The sequence below is a fragment of the Megalopta genalis genome, chromosome 16, assembly GCF_051020955.1.
Source record: "Megalopta genalis isolate 19385.01 chromosome 16, iyMegGena1_principal, whole genome shotgun sequence".
Classification (NCBI taxonomy): Eukaryota; Metazoa; Arthropoda; class Insecta; order Hymenoptera; family Halictidae; genus Megalopta; species Megalopta genalis.
In genome coordinates this window covers 1,355,702-1,373,613 of record NC_135028.1, presented here as the reverse complement: position 1 = coordinate 1,373,613, position 17,912 = coordinate 1,355,702, and the positions used below count along the sequence as shown (strand labels likewise).

General features: G+C 51.6%; 2 protein-coding genes across 3 annotated transcripts; both read left to right on the top strand.

Annotated features, from left to right (window-relative positions):
* The first annotated feature begins 1,647 nt into the window (after positions 1 to 1,647).
* Positions 1,648 to 12,379, top strand: LOC117224479 (longitudinals lacking protein, isoforms F/I/K/T). Its single transcript, XM_033477451.2, has 3 exons — positions 1,648 to 2,136; positions 2,810 to 6,566; positions 7,399 to 12,379. The coding sequence occupies exons 1-2, from the start codon at positions 2,097 to 2,099 to the stop codon at positions 3,136 to 3,138; spliced, it is 369 nt and encodes a 122-aa protein (XP_033333342.1). The 5' UTR covers positions 1,648 to 2,096; the 3' UTR covers positions 3,139 to 6,566; positions 7,399 to 12,379.
* LOC117224672 (uncharacterized) lies at positions 9,128 to 17,871 on the top strand. Of its 2 annotated transcripts, none has more exons than XM_076526937.1 (2): positions 9,128 to 9,258; positions 12,588 to 17,871. In XM_076526937.1, the coding sequence occupies exon 2, from the start codon at positions 13,391 to 13,393 to the stop codon at positions 13,745 to 13,747; it is 357 nt and encodes a 118-aa protein (XP_076383052.1). In that variant the 5' UTR covers positions 9,128 to 9,258; positions 12,588 to 13,390; the 3' UTR covers positions 13,748 to 17,871. The 2 variants fall into 2 exon arrangements, with proteins under 2 accessions (XP_076383052.1, XP_076383051.1); XM_076526936.1 differs by having other exon boundaries at positions 9,134 to 9,258; positions 12,588 to 13,161.
* The last annotated feature ends 41 nt before the right edge of the window (positions 17,872 to 17,912 follow it).

Genomic DNA, 17,912 nt, shown 5'->3' with positions numbered 1-17,912 from the left:
ACAATCGTATCTTCTCTTCCTAAATTGTCCATTTTGGGAGACACTCTGAGCGTCAATTAGGGAGACATTACTGTATATCGTTGGAGAACGAAGAGATGGGGGGGGGGGCGGATCGCGCCGTTTTCAGAGAACTTTGATAACGCTGTGTGTTGTGAATTAACTGTTAAATGGTACTTTAACATATCCGAATAAGTTTCTTTCGTTTTATATGCGTTAGACTCGTAATCGAGGAGAGAGAGAGAGAGAGAGAGAGAGAGAGAGAGAGAGAGAGAGAGAGAGAGAGAGAGGGAGAGCGATCGATAAAGTGGCCCGAGATATCCGCGAGGGGACAAGAATAATAATAATAATAATAATAACAATAATAATAATAATAGTAATAATAACAATAATAATAGTAATAATAATAATAGTAATAATAATAATAATAGTAATAATAATGATTCGATTCCTCGATATATACGCCATTTAAGGGTAAACTTATGTTCCCAAGTCAATGGTTAACTTCGTCCTTTCCCTTTAGGATCGGTGATTCGTTGTTTAGAAACGACGACTATTTTCTACGTTTTCGAGCGCGTTCTTTTTTAAATCGGACAGCGCGTACTTTTGCACGTTTTATGACCGCGCGTACGAACGTTTTCACCGTCCGTTGTCGAAAACGGAAACTCAAATCGTAGTCCCATTTTAAACGCTAGAACACACAGCCGGTTTTTCCTACCTGTTTGATATCGAAGTGGTTGTATGGTAGAGTATCTATCGATTAAGCATGCGTTCGCAGTCTCTTTTCCTATAGAAATTGTTCGAGACTACAACAATAAGTAATCCACAGTTTTTAGACACCGTAATATAATAGTTGTAATTACGAGATTTAGTACTCGCCGCGATCGATCGTGGCGGCGGATCGATTTCCGCACGCGCGATGATCCACGGATCGGTGATCCGATCGCTCGACCAGATCCGACGAAGGTGTGATTTTCACTCGAAAAATAAGAAAAGAAAGAAAGAAAGAAAAAGAGATCAGTTCGCCGCTGACACGTTCCTTCAACATGTAGATACGTTTATTATCGATTGTAAATAATTCACAAATATTTATAACAGTTATAGCCGGGAAAATTTCAAAGAAAATCGCATTGTTCAACGCGCTTCTGGAATTCTGGAAATTTAAGGGCTCTCTCGCCGATCCGTGGATCGCCGCGATTTAGTCGCGCAGCGATCGTCAGAGAATCGTTTCATCGCTAATTCATTATAATTGTCGGGGCAGTGGGGGAGGGGGGGAATCCAAGGGGAATCGTACTTGTTGTTAACGTTAGAACGAGGCAAACGCGCGTGTCGCTTTGCGTCGCGATGCAGCACGATGGTCTAGTCTGTCGCCGTCGAACCGATTCGACGGATCCGTAGATCGATCGAGATCGAGGAACTAATAATAATAATACTGCGCGGCGATTAAGTGTCCCTGTCCAACGATGTTCGGCAGCCGATTGCTTTTTAAATAAAAATACCTGTGTACATATATCCGAGCAGCTGATCGAATTCTTCGCGAAACAGTCTCTCTCTCATCACCGCCTTTCATTTCGTTCCGTTCTCCGTTCCGTCCTGGACCGTTTACGGGAAGGAACCCCGCGGTCGTTACGCCGCCCAAACTAATTGGCTCTCGATCGTTTGTTTCAGACACGTTTCATTTCTACGAGACCGCCGGCCCCACGGTGCCGGACAGCCGGATGCGGTTGCCGTTGGACCCGTTTCACGGCGTCAGGAACGAAGAGGCGGACGCCGAGGCGCGGAGAAGCCGGTACACGGGCGACTACTTCGAGGACGAGGAGGAGGAGGAAGACGAGGAGGATCTCGAGCAAATCACGAAGAGTGGCACGGTCGACGACGCGTGGCCGGCGGAGAAACGCCGCGAGTACAAGTATTCCTGCTTCAGGTGCTTAAAGACTTACAAGAGGAAGGGACATCTGGTCGAGCACCAGAAGATATTCTGCGGCAAGGACAAGCAACAGTGCTGTCCGTTCTGCGCGTTTCGCACCTACAAGAAATCGAACCTGAAGAAGCACGTTACGCGGATGCATTATAGCGACGCGAACAATAAAGCCGGTTAAATGATCGCCGACGAACGATCGCCGATCGCCTTTCCACTAGGTAACAGTAATGTCTCTCTAATTGATGCTCGGATTGACGGACAATTCGGGAAGAGGAGATACGATTAATCGAGCCTCGCGGTTTCTTTTTATAGTTACGAATTGTCGACGACTATAAAAACGAGCTGCAAGGCTCGAATAATCGTGTCTCCTCTTTCCAAATTGTCCGTCAATCCGAGAGTCAATCCGTGCGTCAATTAGGGAGACATTACTGTAGAACGATTTTTCTAGCACGAAATACAGTAATGTCTCTCTAATTAGGATTATTAGGAAGACGTTACTGTAAAATCGAGTCGTCGTCGTCGTCGTCGGGATCCTCGAGATCGAATCGCTAGAACCTAAGCTTCCGCGAGACCCGACGTGACGGACCAAGGCCAGCCGGGCCCATCACGGACCGAATAGGTCCCGAACTGTTCGGCGCCGACCCCTCTGTTTTTGTACAGACTTCTATCTCGCAGAAATAAACACGTTGTGACACGTCCGTCGTCGTCGTCGTCGTCTCGATCAACGAACCGACGAACCACAGTTCCCCGTCGATCCTCGACGACCTTCGCGATCCGACAATAAAACGATCCCTCCGTTAAATCCTCGTTCTCGTTGCGTCCTTCATGGTGGCTAGGCCCCGTGTCCCGAGCCGCCAGGCCAATGACGTGTCTCGTGACCTTGTGTTTCAGGTGAACTGATCGTTTGGGAGGATTATCAGGTATTCGACCCGTACGCGGCGGCCGAGCCGGCGGAGTTCCGGCCGGATAGATACGACGAGGCTTACTTCGCCGGCGAACGGGACCCGTTGGGCCTGTTCGAGAAAGGCGCTGCGCCCGGCGCGGGAAGATACACGTGCGACAGGTGCTCGAAATCTTATCGCTGGAAGCACCACCTGGTCGAGCACGTGAGGACGTTCTGCTGGCAAAAGAAGGCCGAGTGCTGTCCGTACTGTCATTACAGGACCAACCGGAAGTGGAACCTCAAGTGCCACATGAAGAGGATCCACGCGGGCGTTTAGGACGACGAAATCCATCCCCCCCGCTGCTGACTCCGGATCCCCGACGATGGAAACCGCGACGACGCTCGCGAGAAGAATCGTTTCCGAATCCGGGTTGCTCGCTCGGACCGCTCGATCGACGCTCTCTGTTGTTATTCGTCCAACGGTGTAACAATATATACGATCGTTTCTAGCTATTCCTTCCTGTTTTCTTCGGCCCCCGGCGCGAGACCCGAAACGAGCCCGAAGCGTCGTGTCCCGCGCCGCTTGCTCTCTCGGCGACGCGTCTCTGTCGCGTTTTCGTTTACCAATTTCACCAAGTGGGGAGCTCCGTCGCGCGACCACGCGCCCGACGATAATAACGAGGAACTCCTGTTGCAGGACCGTACTGCCTGGACGGAGGATCGAGGTCTTTCAGGAGAAGATACGAGAAGTGCGAGCTGGAGCACGTCCGCAGGGCCGTCGAGGCGGTCGCGAACGGGCTGTCGCTGAGGAAGGCGGCGACCATCTTCCGCATATCCAAGTCCGTTCTTCATCGGTACAGCAAGCAAGGGATCCCGGTTCTCATGGAGAAACTGTCGCAGAAGGGTCTCGGCTCGTACACGATCGACTGAGAGGGGCCTCGTCCCCCTCCCCGACGACGATAACTTCGAGCATTTCGAACGCATCTGTGATATTGTTCAGACGATTGTCCGGTTCAGTCGTGAGAGCGCGCGTGTAAGATGATTGTAAATAAAGCTACGACGACAACACCCACGCAAATATATCCGAGGTTGCAATTGTTACTGCGAGAGTAAAGACTCGGTGGTTCTCGTGCACCGATCGGAGGAGGCGAGAGGTGTTCCCAGGGATCTAGAAAGGCGATCAAGCGTGGATCAACGTTCTCGCGATTCTCTGCATGGTTTTCCTTTTAGCGAGAATCCCGGACTGTCCTTGTCTTCGAAACCAAACCGTGACCACGCGTTCCTTTTCCCGAAATGTGAGTCCGTCCGAAAAAGCGCCGTTCGCTCTCTTCAGCTTTGCTGACCGAGCTCGAGGCGACAGCGAGCGCGAAAGGATCGCGCCGATTCTCGCGGACTCGGCCAGCGAAGCTGTCGGGCCGAGGCTAAAGAATCGACCGCCTCGATTAACCCTTTCGTTGCGGCAGTACGCTCCGGCCACCGCGCGGAGCACCGCGCCGAAAAGAGTGCGCCCGTCGAGCTTTCACCGAAAGCTCGTCGAAGAGTTCGTATTCTGCGCTCGCAACGAAAGGGTTAATATCGGCGGGAAATCGTCGCGACGGCGACGTAGCCGGGTCCCGCGTCGAAGTGGGCCTCCCGATTGGTCTGCCGATCGTCTCTAATCGCCGCTCCTTCTGGCTTCTCTGTGTTCCAGAAGCGAGGCCCGCGGGAGGATTTCTGAACTGCCAGCGGATCACCTATCCGTGCAAGAACTGCGGCAAGGTGTACAATTACTACTCGAGCCTGGCCAGGCACCTGAAGCACGAGTGCGGCGTCGAGCCGAAGTTCCATTGCCCGTTGTGCCCGTACAGGACCAAGCACAAGTCCAGCCTGAACACCCACCTGAACGGCAGGCACATGAAGCTGCTCAGCGAGTTCTACGCGATGCCGAACGGGAACAAACTGTCCTCGTCTATGGACGCGGGGAACTAGACTACTTACCCGCCGGGGACTGACGACGATCTAACGATTAAACGCCATTTTTTCTTTTTCGTTTTATAGAGGAGCTTTCGTAGAGTCGCCGCGGGATAGGCCCGCGGAATAGCGGAACGCAAAGAACGATCGATACGCGACGTCTGATCGATACGGTGATACAGGGTGTCCCGAAAGTGACCCGCGAGCCGGAAACGGCGGGTTCCTCGGACGATTTCGAGCAACTTTTTTCTTTACAGAAACTCTATACGAGCCACCGTTCGCGAGTTATCGACGGAAAACGCTGGACCAATTGAGCCATCGCGCGTGGCCCGCGCCACGCCCTCGCGCTGCGCCAGCCGGCTTGCGCGATGCGGTATCAGGCGCGAGGGCGTGGCGTTGACGCGCTCGCTCGACGACTCGCCAGCGTTTTTCGTCGATAACTCGTAAACGACGCGTCGGAATGAATTTCTATAAAGGGAAAAGTTGCTTAGAATCATCCCCGGAATCCATTTGCCGGAAGTACGATAATTTTGGGATACTCTGTATGTGCATATACATACATACATACATATATATAAATATATATTTTTACAACACGTTGGAATATAATGCAGGCGACGCATTGTATCTAGGGATCGGTTCTGTTTCTATGGTTTTCGAAGTGTAAACGCTGAAACGCTTGTCTTCTTCTCATTGTTTCGCGCGTTTAGAAGGCGACATATATCGCGCGTATTGTAAATTCTCGGATTTCGCGGCGCCGTGAACGTTTCTTTCGCCCCGCGCGCGCGCGCATTACGCACACACCAGCGAAGTATTGTAACCGCGAGAAGTTCGCCCGCCGTAGAAGCGAGCCGCGAACCACCCATTTAGATCACGATGTGTATACTTAGAGAGACATGTGTACGTAGCCTCTGTCACACAAGGAAACTCGTGCGCACTAGGACTTAAGTTTTTATCGAGCGGATCGAGGACACGGGTCGGGCTCGAGCCAGGCCGAGACCCGGCGTACCCTCGATTCCACGCAAGTATTAACTACGTTACCTGATTTCCGTACCCGATTATGCAGAAAACGAGCCGATTTGATCAACGACCGGAGAACATAGCCCGTGACGAGTAATAGAGAAGTCTTCCACCGTTGAATTTCTATGCTCATCGGAACAAACACCGTACGCCATTCCCGTTTTTATCTGTTTCATCCCACCCACCACACCCCTCAACCCCCCTCGGTAAACAACCACCGACAATAAATCACCGCAAGTGCGAAATGAACGGAAAGAGACTCGGTCACACGATAATAATACATAACATTTAATCGACCTGATTTCGCCGGTTTTAGGCCTCTTTCCTTTGTCGCACCGTCGTCGACCATACTCGAAGCTTTTCCAGGCTGACCGAACACGAATCAACGTATTATAATATCTGTTTAATAAAATAAACAAAACGATCATTCAGACGCAGACTTTTCTTCAGCGAAGGAAAGCCAACTAGATCCTTACAACTAGCTCGGGATCGACGATCACACACTTCCGAGAGATTATGGCGGTTACTTTCGTGTCAAGAAATGCTTGTATCTTCCGGTCGGTTACGAGGGGGAAAAAAGAAAGAAACGGAGATTTCCCCAGTCACGGCGCGCTTGCAAAAGCAGAACGAACGAAGCTTCCGTTTACGAACGACGATTCCGTGATCGTCGGCCACGCGCGTCAGCTGATCGCAACCAGTTGTTCTCTAACCAAGTTGTTCTGTATTTCAGAAACCACGAGCAACAACCCCCTCCCCGACACGATATAATCGCGATCAAGAGACCGTATCGTACACGTAAGTCTCCGTTTTCCTGAGAAAAGAGTTTCCGGTCGAGAGTGCGGTTTCTTTTTCAGCGACGCTAATCTTTTTTAGCAACCGTACAACTCGCAACGTCGGAGCAACGGAGCTGCGATTATCGTGGGTTGACCAATGTGCTTTCGATTATATTTCCGGTCATAAGTATCTAAAAATATATTAAATATATTAATAAATGTATTTCAACATATTAATATATATTAATGTATAATTGTATTGAAATATATTAATATATAAATATATTGAAATATATTAATATATACTAATATATAATTATATTGAAATATCTTAATATATTACTATATACTAATTTATAATTATATTGAAATATAATAATATATAATAATATATTAGCTTATATATCATATATATATATATATATATATATATATATATATATATATTATTATTATATAAATATAATAATATATTAATATATATTAATAGATAATATTATAATATATGTTAATATACATTACTATAATATTATAATATATATTAATATACAATATTATCATATTATAATATATATTAACATGTAATATATATAAATATATTAAGATATATATATCAGGACACATAAATATATTAATCACGCCCGAAAGCGAGCGAAGGGCACAGTAATCGGTCAGCCCACAGTAACAGGCACCACAAGCGAATCGAAACACTCGCAGACTCGCTGGCCGCGAGACGTTAGCGAATAGAAAGCCGCGCGTTCTGAATGTCAGCTGTACACGCCCCCTCACCTCATCCCCATTCCCCACCCCGTCGAAATATCGTCGATCCGCTAACCGATCGATATCGATTTCAGTGAGGTTCGCGCCGTCGGCCACGTGTCAACGGATCATGAACCAATGGGCGAAGACGCCGTTAACGGAGATATACCGGTGTCCCCGTTGCGGCAGATGCTACAAAGCGAAGACATCGCTGAGACGTCACCTCGTGGTCGAGTGCGGCAAGCCGCCGGGCCACAAGTGCCCGTACTGTGACCATCGCAGCAAGTATAGGGCCAGCATGTCGAAGCACGTGATGAACATTCACCCGAGTCTCCCTTATCCGTAACAGGTCGCCGTTTGAGCAGCGTCGTCGTACGCGCGCCCTCATCGAACGGCCGCCGAGAGAAACGGTCAGCCCCCTTCCCTCTCCCCCACTCCAAAACACGCCCCGCTATAGCTCGATGTACAGTATTTGTCGCAACGAAAGAAAACGAAAACAAAAACAAACAAAAACAAAGAAATATAACCGATCCGACGCCTCAGAGCGGCGGAGCTCGGGCAGTTGTACTACTGTTAACCTACCGCACCGTCCAACCCCCGGCGACAGGGGGTTTCTCACATCAATTGTTGTTCCACATACACATTGTAATCGTGACTGCATCCCAGCGCTCGCTGTCATAATATTTCATGTACAAGTCGTTCTTCCCGCTCCATCGTCAATGTCTGTATATCCGTGGCGTGTGCATGCGACAGGGGGCCGCGCCGCGTCCCCCCTCTCTCCCCCGCCCGCAAGCGGCTCTGCTCTCCTTTAACCCTTTCCTTACCGGCCACGCCACCGCGGGGAAACGTCGTCCGCGCCTGGGACACCCGCTTCGCGGACAGACCATATACACACACGTGGGCGCCGACCGGGGCGCCAGGGCCGTAAGAACCTGCAGAACGCGTCCGCTGTGCGCGCGATCCAACGCGAAGCGACCAGGAAACGACTGGAGGTCGTTTCTCGGTGGCTACGACTCCTCCTCTCCTTCCTCGTGGTCGAACAGCATCCTTGAAACGAGTCTCGAGGCGCGATTCCGCCGGGGCAACATATTTAGGCGAGAGATGATACAGTTACATCGAGGCATCTCGGTGTTATTTAGAGGGGACAAGGCGTAGTGTTGCCTTGGCGCGGGGCTCGGAATTAGCGGCGCGAGACGCGACGGTCGCGAGGGCCACGCCTCCTGATCAGTGTGGCCGCGCGGGGCGTTCCGCATAGCGACGCGGGGCGTCTCGGAGGAGAACGCTGCCATTCTGAGCTAGGATCGGACAGAGACTCTGCATCGCGACGCCATCGTAGCTCAGAATTACAGTGTCCACTCGGTGGACGCCCCGCGCCGCTATGCTCTGACTCCCTGCGCGAGGCCACGCCTCCTCACTGCCGTTGCGCGACGCAGGAATCGCGAGGCCACGCCTTACGACTGCCCTCGGGCGTCCCGCTCCCCGCCACTTGGGCGGTCACGAGCGAGCGAGACGTGCGTTGGGAGCCGGGAGGCATGGTCTCACGAGCTCCGCACCGCGAGGCCACGCCCTCGAGTCCCGCGCCGACAATTCCGAGTTCCCGGAATCGCGCCTTCACGGCGCTGGCATCCTCCGCCCGCGGACGGCGGCCAAGGTCGGTATCGGAAGGGTTAAAGGCAGCTGTCTGCCCTCTGTAGAGAGCGCGTTAACCTAAAAAAAAAAGAAGTCGGTCGGCCAGACGAATCTTTCCGCGCGACAAAATGGCCGGAGGCTCGACGTTCCCGCGTTGGCCCCGTACTAACCGAGGCACCCTCTTCTTTCTTGATTGCAGAGTACGCGAAAATGCGATTCTTCATGAGCGGCGGCGTGACCGAGGATCGGCGAAGGTCCCGCGGCCAAGGACGGTTCGCGTGCGACAATTGCGACCGGCGCTACCATCAGATGAAGAACCTGCGCAGGCACGTGATTAACGAGTGCGGGAAACAACCGATGCACCAGTGCGCGTTCTGCCCGTACAGGGCAACGTACAAGTCCTATCTCCAAGTGCACATGATGAAGCACGCCAGGCAGGGCTTCACGCCGCGGACGGCGCCGGTCAGGCAGCCACGGAATCCCTTAGTGTGAACCCGTCGTGACCCGGCGGCCCGTGCAACAAACGGGAATTAGATGTGTCGGATTAGACGTAGATGGACAGATGTAAACGCCTATCCATCCGAAAACTCTCGATCCTCCTCGTCCTCGTGTCTCTTCGTCTTCGTCTGCTTTGTCAGCTTCGTCTTCGTCTCGCTCGAACAGACGACGCCTCGGGACACAGAGAGGGAGAGAGAGCCGCGTCGTCGCTGTTCGCCGTGGTATTCCGGGTATTTGTCGTTCGGTGTGCGCAATTCGGTTAGTAAACGGTTTAAGAAATTTCGCGAACATTTGCTCGCTGAAACGAGACGGCAGAGTCGCTCGCGACGGAAGGCGATCGCTCGGGCTCGGAATTAGCGGCGCGAGACGCGACGGTCGCGAGCGCCACGCCTCCTGGCCAGTGTGGCCGGGCGGCGCATGCGCGGGGCGTTCCGCACTGACGAGTCGTATCCGCTTACGAAATTATTCTCCGCTTTCGCGCGCGATTTTAGCGCGAGTTAGGGAGAAATCGCTAATCACAATTTGCTTCGCTTGAAAAGCGGAGCGAATGATCGACGCCCGTTCGACGGTTTCTTCGTCGACGCGACGCGAACGCGGTCGAAGATACCGGCACGCTGCATTTTATCTTAACGGCGTCACCGGCGGCGCGGCGACGAGATTCTCGCGACGAAAGCGGATCCGCGAATCGCGCGCTGCGGCGACGCGAGCCGCCGGCGTGGACGCTATCGGGTGTCGTCGCATTTCCATCGAGAACTGCTCGTTGAATCGTTGATAAATGTCTTTGGTGTATTAGTGGTCGACGCGCCGATATACCGGGTGTCCGGTGACGCGCGTAACGCGCTTCGGGAATCGATTCCACGCTGGCGGAACAATGAAATTGGTTCGTCGAAACGAAAGGAGCGCGTCTCGAACGTTTTGTCGCGGCGAACGCGATGCTCGCCGCGGCACAATGTCGACCGGAAGCCCGTGAACTTTCTTTCATTGTCTTCGACGGCGTGGAAGGTATTTTTCGAATCGTGTTCCGCGCGCCGCCGATCGATCGGTTATCGCTTCGGAGCGCCAAGAGCGCGCTGGTACTCTCTCCTTCGCTCTCGGTGTATCTCGCATACTACTTCTGTCGAATGGTAAAAAACAGCAAAGCGAGACCTTCGTTCGAAAATGAAAATTCCGGGCCCCGGGAATCGCTCGCGAGCCACGCCCCCGCGGGGCCCCGGCGGTTCTCCGGAGCCGCCCCAGCTTCAGCTTCTTCAACGTGTACGATAATCGGAGTCAAATGTGCGAGTGTTTGCGGCGTAATTCTAGCGTCTATGTTTGCGAATCCCGCGATTTAGAGCAGGGAGTGTAACCCGACGGCCAACCCTGAAACCGGTTTTCTAGGGGAGGTTGCTCTCTGACCCGTAGTAACCCTGAGGGAACGGTTCTTACAGTCGCGAAAGAGCGGGTTACGTGCGAGCATCGGGAACAGTCGTGAGAATGATTTAGAGGTTAACGTTCATTCCGTTTTATCTCGTATTATAGTGTTTTATAACATTTCCTGTCTCGCGAGCAGTTACGAATATCTGAAATAATGTTACAAAATACTGTTACATGATGTGATACGGATTCTGCGTTGAATCGGTTTCGGCTCTTCGGAAACACCGTCGCGTCACAGACGCGACCCTAATCGATAACCGCGGACACGGTTACAGACAGACTCTACCGTAAGCATTATTATCGCTTATCAACGTTTATTTCTTTTCGTTCTAACTTCACGTTACCCAACATTTTTCAAGAGAAATGTGCGGCACACGTGACGTTTAATTTCTTTGGAAGGATCGATGTCTTATTCATTTTCTTAAATAATGTCTGACGCAGCTCCGTGTCCGTATTCTTGTAAAAAATTCGGGTAATAATGACGATAATTTTACGACGATATAATAAGTGAATAAAGATGAATAATATCGCGTTCCTGAAGCATATCAGTAGAAGACGTTGAACAGTTGGACACGATATTAGTCGCTGATCTTTATGAGACTAATCTTTTAGGCTAGTCTTTATTAGACTAATCTTTATGTTTTCGAAACAACCTAGTGAAATGGGAATAACGAATAGTGCAGTCGAATTAGCGTGCATTCGAACCGCTAAAACATATAGTGCAGTGCTCGGAACGCTTCGGGACGCAATATTAAGCTCCGTCTCTCGACTACCGCCGCAGCGTCTCGCTTCCGCGGCACCGCCCACGGCTCCCCACCACAGCGTCTCGCTCCTCGCAGCACCGCCCACGGCTCCCCACCATAGCGCCTCGCTTCCCACCGATTGAGGCAACGCGGGGGCGTGGCACTGCGGCGGTAGTCGGGAGGCGGAGCCCAATGTTGCGCTCCGGAGCGCTCTGAGCACCGACGTAAGCCATTCTTCGCCGATTATTATTATACACATACATTTTTTTTACATTACATTATTGCTCTCCATAATTGGCTAAAATACACATTTCTACTTATCGACAATAAATCGCCTCCGCGTCGTTTAAAATTGTTTAAAATCCAAAATATAATTCCGATCGAACGACACCAAGAAACGATTAGAGAAAACTGTTCAGCCTGTTCACCTTGTGGGTTACAAACGGTTATGGAGCACCGAACTGAATCGCGGTTACGGTTGCAATCTCGGTCCTGGAGCTTTTCGATTGCAACTCGCTCTTACTTAGCTTCAACCGAGTCACCGTTGGGGATCCGGTGACCGGTCGCCGAAGCCACGTCGGGTCAGAGAGAGAGAGAGAGAGAGAGAGAGAGAGAGAGAGAGAGAGAGAGAGAAAGAAAGAGTGAGAGAGAGAGAGAGAGAGAGAGAGAGAGAGAGAGTGAGAGATAGGTGACCGAGAACCGGAACCGATGAACGGGTTACGTTCTCCGATCCCTGACTTTAGAGGCCAGTTGTCGCGGATTTAATAAAAATCTGTCATGTTCGGTATCGAAATCTCGATTCTGTGTACCACGTTAATTCATTCCCTGAAACAACTAAGCCCCCCCCCCCGTTCACCGTCCCCGCTCCGCACCGCACCGATTAACAAGAAAACCCATTCGATTCTTCAAGGACACGAATCGCACGAGAACCGAGTACCGGATGCGAGAACGTCCCGGCGGCCCGCCCTTCGCTAACTTGGTCACTCTGTTCTCTGTTTCAGCGGAGCAGCAGTACCCGTTGGCCTCGGTGTTCAAGCACACGTGCGGCACCTGCGGCAAGACGTACAAGCACAAGCACCACCTGAAGAGGCACCACGACTTCGAGTGCGGGATCGACCCGAAGTTCAAGTGCGCGTTCTGCCCGCACCGTACCAGGTACAAGAACAGCCTGATGAAGCACATCCTGGCCAGGCACCAGCACCTGCTCGACCAGAACGCCGCCCAGTACGGTCCCCAGCAGGTCCTGGACGTGCACGGCGACATCCAGGGAACGATGTTCGCCTCTTACCACGACTTCACGCAGAACTTGTAAAGAAAGACGCTTTCGGCCGGCTCGTATTCGTCCCGAATGCTAATGCGTGTCGTTGTACAGAACCTGATCCTCGCTGAGCTAATAGAGTGTAGCCGTTTCATAGTTCCACGTGGTTCTACGAGAACCCGTGTTGCGATCGTTACTGGTGAAACCAGTAGCCCTCCCATCACCCTACATGTTTCCCGAACAACATGACGAACGTTGTAACACACGCGACTATCTGGATTGTTTTTGTTGGAAATAAAGAATGCCGTGTATTTTAACGCTCGCAAGAATTCTCTGTTCGCTTCTTCGTTTCGCAGATCGACGGCGCCCGATATCATTGCTGCCCCGAATGTTACCGCGGATCATTACGGCTGACGGACACTATTTATAATCCCTTCTCTTTCGTTTGCTCGTTTTTCAGGCACCGGCTACAGCCCGGCGAACTGGACGGTGCCGGCGCTACCGTCGACTTCGCGGGTCGCCGCTTACACCAGGCACCTCCGTTCGATGACCTTGAGGGACAGGGTGGGCAAGGTGCACCGTTGGACGCCGCGAAAGTACGTGTGCACCGCGTGCGACCGAAATTTCGCGCTGATGGCCTCGCTGACCAGGCACCGGGCGTTCGAGTGCGACGGCCAGCCGCCGTTGGCCGTCGAGAGGATCGACCAAGAGATCTCGCCGGAGAGGAAGAGGAAGAAGAAGTACGGCTGCCCGAACTGCGACCGACAGTACGCGGTGTTCACGTCGCTCTGGAGACACAGGCACTACGAGTGCGGCGTCGAGCCGAAGTTCTCCTGTCCTATCTGCAAGTTCAAGTTCACGCAGAAGGGCAACCTCGACCGGCACATTCGGAGCAAGCACTAACTTTCTTCAGCGACGCGACTTGCCGCCGCGATCCGCGTGTATATACACGGGGCGGGGCCGTTAACGAGACGATAGCTCGCTTGTTTTTGAGAACGGAGAAATAAGTGTCGGACGAAAGTTGCTCGATTTCAAGGGGCGCGAAACACGGTGTCGATAGATTTTTTATTGGTGCGAGCGTAGAGGACACCTGAAGGTCAAGCTTGTTTTTTTAAATGGGACGGTCTAATTTATTGTAAGCGTTCTGATAGAGCCTACGGCTGCAACTATAAAAAAATCATTGACATTATATTACGCGCTCCTCGAAATCGAACAACTTTTGTTCGACATTTTTTTCTCTATTGTCAAAAACAAGCGAGTTATCTAGGTGTCTTGTTTCAAATTCCCCACCCGGTATACAGGATGTCCCAAAAATATGGTACTTTCAGCTAATGAAGGGTTCCTGGGATCATTTGAAGCAACTTATTCCTTTACGAAAATGTTCTCCGAGGCGCCGTTCACGAGTTATCGACGAAAAATAGTGACCAATGATCGGCGAGCTCGGCTGGCGCGAGGCGGCACGCCGCGGTGGAGCCAATCAGCGGAGCTTGGCTCGGCCGCCTCGCGCCAGCCGACCTCGCCTCTCATTGGTCACCGTTTTCCGTTGATAACTCGCAAACGAAGCCGCGGATCGCATTTTCGCAAAGGAAAAAGTTGCTTCAAATAACCTCAGGAACCCCCCATTTACCGGAAGCATCATAATTTCGAGATAGCCTACATATATATAAGGGCAGGATATCCAGGTTGTTTTTCTTGTATAGAATATTTGTTCAGCGTTCATCGCGAACGTGGCCCGCGATCTCTTCCCACCCCGTTTTCTTCGAGTACAAAGCTCCGCGGATCTACGATCACAGTGAAATAACTACTTCGCGCGGACAGACGATTATAAAACACGAGAAACAAGATAAAATAAACGATCCGGAGAGAACGCGTCGAGCCGAGATCGCGCCGCGCAAAGCATCTCGCCGCGGCCATGATTGACAAACAGACGATCTGTGCATTTACTTGGACATCGCCGTGCACTTTTGGTTATTGTAACTAGGTATGTTTATCGTGAACAGTGTGTCATTTGTGGATCGTTGGAACAGATTTGAATATGATTGAAATGTATAAATAATAACACGTGTTTTGTGTCGAGGCTATCTCTAATGGAAGAACAGCGTGTAGACTATACCCTTTCTCTCAGGTTATGCTAGTGGATTCCTTTTGAACAATGTGTTACCAATATCGTTACGGAGTGTACAAATTATTCTATCAACCGTAGACAGACCGGTCTTCGAGCAAATTTTTCGAATATGTAGTAATATATACATACATATACATATATATATATACATGTTGCATGAAACACAAGGTATATGGTACATTTAGAAGTTGTCCCGGTATCGTCGAATTCTGGCTAATCCCCCTCGAATAATCAAGGCTGCACAATATTTCCAAGCCTGATCAGGCTTGAGCAAGCAACCTTGAACAATTCTAAAAAGAAGAGAGATCCCTCGCGTCCATTGGCGTAGTACGCCTTTGCTCGCGCGCCCCCGTAAAAACATTGTACCACTTGAAGAAGAAGCGGCGCGCTTCGAACGCAATAAATCGAGTAATCAAGCAGACCACCCCGCTGATCCACACGATGTACCGACTTCTTGTCCGTAGGAGCGACTAGCCGGAAGCGTTTATGGTTGCTCGAGCGAACGGTTTGCCGCTTTTTAGACCCTCCGAACTCGAAAGGATTCGCCGAGCGATGGCGAGTCGTTAGCGCAGCGTTTGCGAGCTAAAAAACCGAAAGATCCGTCGGCGAATTCGTCGTCCCCGGAAGCTTCCGGCTCGAGAAAAAAAAGGTTTCTCGATCGACGTTACCCGCGCTGGTCGGCTCGCCGAAGCCGCGCTCCAGGAGAGCGTTTCGTCCGGACGGCGTTTCGCCCGTTCGTCGTCCACGGAGTCGCGATCTCGCCGCTTTCTCTGGTCTCTCTAACGCATTATCCCGTTTGTATTTTTCAGGGTTCAGGAAGAACCACGTGTACAGGAGCCAGGTGTCGCGGGGCCGTCACACAGCGCCGGAGGAGTCGCCGTTGGAGTGCCCGCAGTGCGGCCGGACGTACAAGATGAAGCGGAACCTGAAGACCCACATGAGATTCGAGTGCGGCGGCCAACGGAACTTCACGTGCCACATTTGCCCGGCCAGATACACTCAGAATATCGGGCTGCGACGGCATCTGCTGCAAAAGCACAACACCTATCTGCCGCCGAAATTCTCCATTCCGAAGCGCATCTTCGCCGGCGCCCACGAACAGAAGCCGTTCACTTGAACGCGTCCGCGCGATCTCTAGTTCCTAAACGACCTTGCACGGTACCATAATCGCTCCGACACGCAAGCCCGTCGTCGCTGTTGCGCGTCGGACCGCTCTGTTTCGTTCCGAGGCGAACGCTGTTTGCGAACGGAAATTAGGAGACGCGATCGCGTGTTCGAGACCGCGCGTTCCTCTGCGGATCCGAACGACCTGTGTACACTCCCAGCGAAAATTCTAGATTTGACAGTTCTTTCGAGTTCTCTGACGCATGGTTTACCAGGCGATGGACGAGTTCTCTGGACGATTATCGCGGCAACAAGCCGCGCGACCGGCGCGTCGAGAACGGCGCGCGGACGACGACGCGTTTCACGCGGATAGCATCGTCGCTGGTACCGCGACACCAATTTCTCTCCTTCTAGTAACAATCCTCATGATATTCGCTGTGTTAAAACGTAGAGTAACGGCGCTGATCGAGTAACCATTAGCGCGTGCAAAGAAAAAGAGAGCGAGAGAGCGAGGATGACGAAGAGCATCGAGCCGCGCATTCAGGCCTCTGCGCGGGATGTAAAAAAAAAAAAAACGATTGTTGCGAAACGAATCTCGCGGAATAAAGTGTATGTGTGTGTATATGTTATATGTAGTATCCCTGGATCCTGTTTTTTAATTCTTCATAGTAACGAAACTGCGTTCACGGCGGCGTTTCCTGTAGCTGCGCGCGCCCGAGCACACCCAAGCGTCGGCGATCGCCACAATGCAACCTTCACGTTACGTTCTTATTGTATTTTTTCAGAGCCGGGGACCGGCAGTTGGGCGGCCAGGGGCACGGAGGCGTTCACTTGCCATCGGTGCGGCAGATCGTATCAAATGAGGCACAATCTGGTGAAACATTTGCGATTCGAGTGCGGCGGACACAAGCACTTCGCGTGCAGCTTGTGCCCGGCCAGGTACACGCAAAACGGCAAGCTCAGGCAGCACATGCTGAACGCGCATAACATCTTCGTGCCGCCGCGGAAAACGTGGGTGCGGACGGCGTACAATTAAGAGCGACTGGCGAAGAATTTTCGCGGCGAAAAGAAGAGACGCGCGCGTCGCGAACGCGCGAGATGGTTTTACGGTTCGCGATCGTATCAACGCCGCTACGTTCCGGTAATTATTGCCGCAGCCGCGCGAACGCAGTATCGGCGGATAGCTGAGATTCTTCCGGTTCGAATGAGTACAAACACGACGCGAATCGGTTCGCGTTCGTCGAAGGGCTCGTCGTTGCGCGGGAGCGAAGAGCGCTTCGCGTTGCCCCGAATTACGCGCCGCTGCAAAATTGCACCGCGTGCAACGATCTCCGCTTAAATCACGTGTTCCACCCTGCAGAATTACGTGACTCACCCTGTAGAACAACAGCTCGAATTGATCCGAGTCGCATCTCGTTTCCATTCCGCTCGAACCGCGGAAAAATCTTCGCTGTCCGTCGATGCTGCGTTCGCGCGAGTAAGCCAATAATTGCTGAGAAGATCGAAACGCGACCTTGACACAACGATCATGGCGATCATAAAACTCGGAACGAAATTTCTGCGAAACGCGTTTTTTCAACGGCGGAAGTTTCCGAGCGATTCTCTTCGTTCGCGAGCCGAGTTCTTGGGACAGTTTTTTACGTCACCGTGTTTCAATGGGAATTTCGTCGACGCAGCGCACGCCACGCGTACAGTATCCTCGTTAAAAAATAACATGGTTGTTGTGTTAAGACATTTTATATATCGGCGATTGAGAAGCCCGGAGAATGAATTGAATAAATGAAACTGATGAAGCGTTTTAGACGATCATTCAATGATTGAAGACGATTCGACGCGAAT